The 2,904-nt window shown below is 38.3% G+C and overlaps 1 protein-coding gene across 1 annotated transcript; it reads left to right on the forward strand.

Annotated features, from left to right (window-relative positions):
• Positions 1-618: 618 nt before the first annotated feature.
• Positions 619-810, forward strand: LOC129674016 (cytochrome c oxidase subunit 7C, mitochondrial-like). The gene has a single exon (XM_055603882.1). The coding sequence runs from the start codon at positions 619-621 to the stop codon at positions 808-810; it is 192 nt and encodes a 63-aa protein (XP_055459857.1).
• Positions 811-2,904: the final 2,094 nt, after the last annotated feature.

The raw sequence follows: 2,904 nt of genomic DNA on the forward strand, positions 1-2,904 counted from the left end.
TTTGGGGCAATACTTGCACACAATGGCATATTAATTAAAAATAAATTACAATGAATTTCCTTTGGAAGCACAAGTGATATTAAAGTGTAATATGTTGCTAGTTTACTATAATTAAAATGCTTACTTTTTATCTTGCCAACAACAGTATTATTTATGTATATATATGTACACACTCTTTTTTTTCTTGTTCCCTAGTATAAATACTGTTACTTCTCTCTTTGTGGGAGAGCAGGAAATATCTCAAAATATGGTATTCTGATGTTTTGATGTGCTAATTCTGCTAAGTTACAGGAGTTTAGAGATAAGTGTATTGAAAGAATGTTTCTCTTATGTCTCTTTGTTTAAGTTTGGGGCACACTAAAGATGATAACAATTACTTCTGGTTCAGTTGTGGTTCAGATATAAAATGTCCTCAATCGCTCTGTGTTGAAGGCTTGATTCCCAGGGTTCAGAGGAGAGTCTCTGGGGAAGTCAATGAATCATGAGGGCTTCAACACTGGATTATTCTACTGAGGCACTCACTATTGTATTGGGAGGTTATAAAAAGTAGAAGTCAAGAGAGTGGTTATTTCTTCTGCTTACCTTTTCTGGGCTCTTTGCTGAGCTTCCAGCATCGCCATGTTGGGCCAGAGTATCTGGAGGTTCAACACCTCCATTGTCTGTCACAGCCACTATGAGGACGGCCCGGGAAAGAATTTGCCATTTTCCATGGAAAACAAGTGGTGGTTACTGGCTATGATGACTGTGTTGTTTGGGCCTGGATTTGCTGCTCCTTTCTTTATAGTAATGCACCAGCTACTTAAAAAATAAGGATATGTAATCTGTCCTTCAACAGGATGAAGAATGTTTTAAGTGATACAATCTGAAAATTGGATTGGACTCTTATACTGGATACAATTGTAAATAAAGTAATGAAATTAAAAAAAAAGTAGAAGTCTGGCCTTGAAAATGTACAGTGAACTGGGGAAAACAAACAAAGAAGCAAAACAAAATAAAATAAGTTGAGTCCTCATAACAGGCCTCAGATTGTCAATGACTTTGATCTTAATACTGAGTGGTGTGTGACAAGAATGCATGTGGAGAAAGTGGGGTTTGTTTGCTTGTTTTGGTTTTTAATTCTTTGAAAATATTATTAATATATACAGTATATCTGGGGAAATGCCCTAGTCCTCTCGTAGGGATCGTTGGCAGTTTGCAGTTGTTAGAAGAAGCCATGTTTTCTTCAGTGGTGCAGCCACTAATTGTCCTTGCTACACACCCTACCACCCTTTTGCTCAGATAAGTAATTCTAACTAAACTCTGTGGGTCACACACAAAGAAGACATGAAAGTAGGAGGACTTGTGGAGAAGGGTGCTATGGGAGAGAGAAGAGGTTAAGGGGAAATGGGGGTGTAAATGACTGAAGTTAATTACATGAATCTAGGAAACTGTAAAACTTTTTTCAAATTGTCAAACACAAGTAAATGTTATGGGTAGCAGAAATTACCACTCAGACATATTTGTAGCCAATTGAAAGACTTTATTCCAGTTAGCTGGGACCATAACCAGGTACTTGTGGACCTTGGGGTGACCCTCAGAGTCCAGAGCACAGGGTGTTTGAAGGCAAAAACTCAGATTCTGTCATGTCAGCAGGCAGCTGAAGTGAGGTTTTGTAGAAGCAAGCAGCTTAACAGAACCTAAGATAAGCAGTTTGCTGTAAGCGGTTCTGCACAAACAGGCTAAGTAAGATAACTTAGCTAGGACATCCTGACCTTGGATTTCTAGTACAGAGTTGAGCAATTTTCCATGTGATTCTCCACCAAGGAGATCAAATTCTAGTTAAACCTGAAATGGCCTCAACACTACTACAAGATGGAGGAAAAAAAAAGTCCTCATCTTGCTTTGGCACATAATGAGTCCCTATAGAAAATCTTAAGAATCTTTTCCTTACAGAAACTTCTCTGAAACAGCTGTTTCCATCAAAATTTTATTTCATCCTCAGGATAGAAAAAAATATTCAATAAACTGTAAATTCAAAGGAAATGTGAGCTATTTATTATGAACAAATCAGAGTTTAGAAACAGAGCACCTGACTTGGAGAAATCACAAGTGCAATAAAAACCACGTCTCACATGATCTGGGACGCCACTTAAATGTTTTCATGGAAGCTATTTCTCTCATGTATTCACAGCCATAATCACATATTGATTTGCAATTATTTGATAACCTATGCATCCCTGTGAGTGCAGGATTGGACCTGCCCAAACTCTCCCTGCAGCAATACAACTGCTGTCAACAGGCAAAAATTCAGAGAAACCACACATTTCCCATTCTCTGGCACATCTCCTGGGAGATATCTAGCAATCCCAATACTTGAAAACAATTACAGTGGCTGTTTCCAGGGATGTGACACTGTAAAGGGATAAATTAGAAAGAAGGCAGAGTTGAGCATTGCACCTGGGGTCGGGGAGACACCAGCATTACAGGCACAGCAGGAAACTGGCTGCCAGAGAAAGTTTAAATGACATGCACATGGCCTTGTAATATGAAGTCTGGAATTAAAAATAAGATATCTTCTTAGAAAAGTGGATAGAAATCAATAAACATTAAGCATTTAGCTTCTGAATAATAAGATTATTACTCCTTAAACAATACCATCTACCCCAGTTGTCTTCAACGGAGAGCCAGTCTTCAGCACTACATCAAAACTGCATTTTCACAATCATGATCACTAAAACCTCTTTAAACTGATTTTATCCTTGGCGATGTGAGATAGCTGAATCATGTGATGAAATCTTGAGTAGAAGATTTGTCAAGCAAAATATCTTGTCTGATGCTCTTGGATTTTGTGGCCGGGACAATGTTCAGTGGCAAAGCTGTATTGTGGCTTTGGAGGCAGTCCTGTTCTGAATGAAAATTTCTGGA

The sequence above is a fragment of the Psammomys obesus genome, unplaced genomic scaffold, assembly GCF_907164565.1.
Source record: "Psammomys obesus unplaced genomic scaffold, mPsaObe1.curated_primary_1811, whole genome shotgun sequence".
Lineage (NCBI taxonomy): Eukaryota > Metazoa > Chordata > Mammalia > Rodentia > Muridae > Psammomys > Psammomys obesus.

Coding starts and splice junctions, on each gene's coding strand:
- LOC129674016 (XM_055603882.1), top strand. CDS start 619: ATGTTGGGCCAGAGTATCTGGAGGTTCAACACCTCCATTGTCTGTCAC.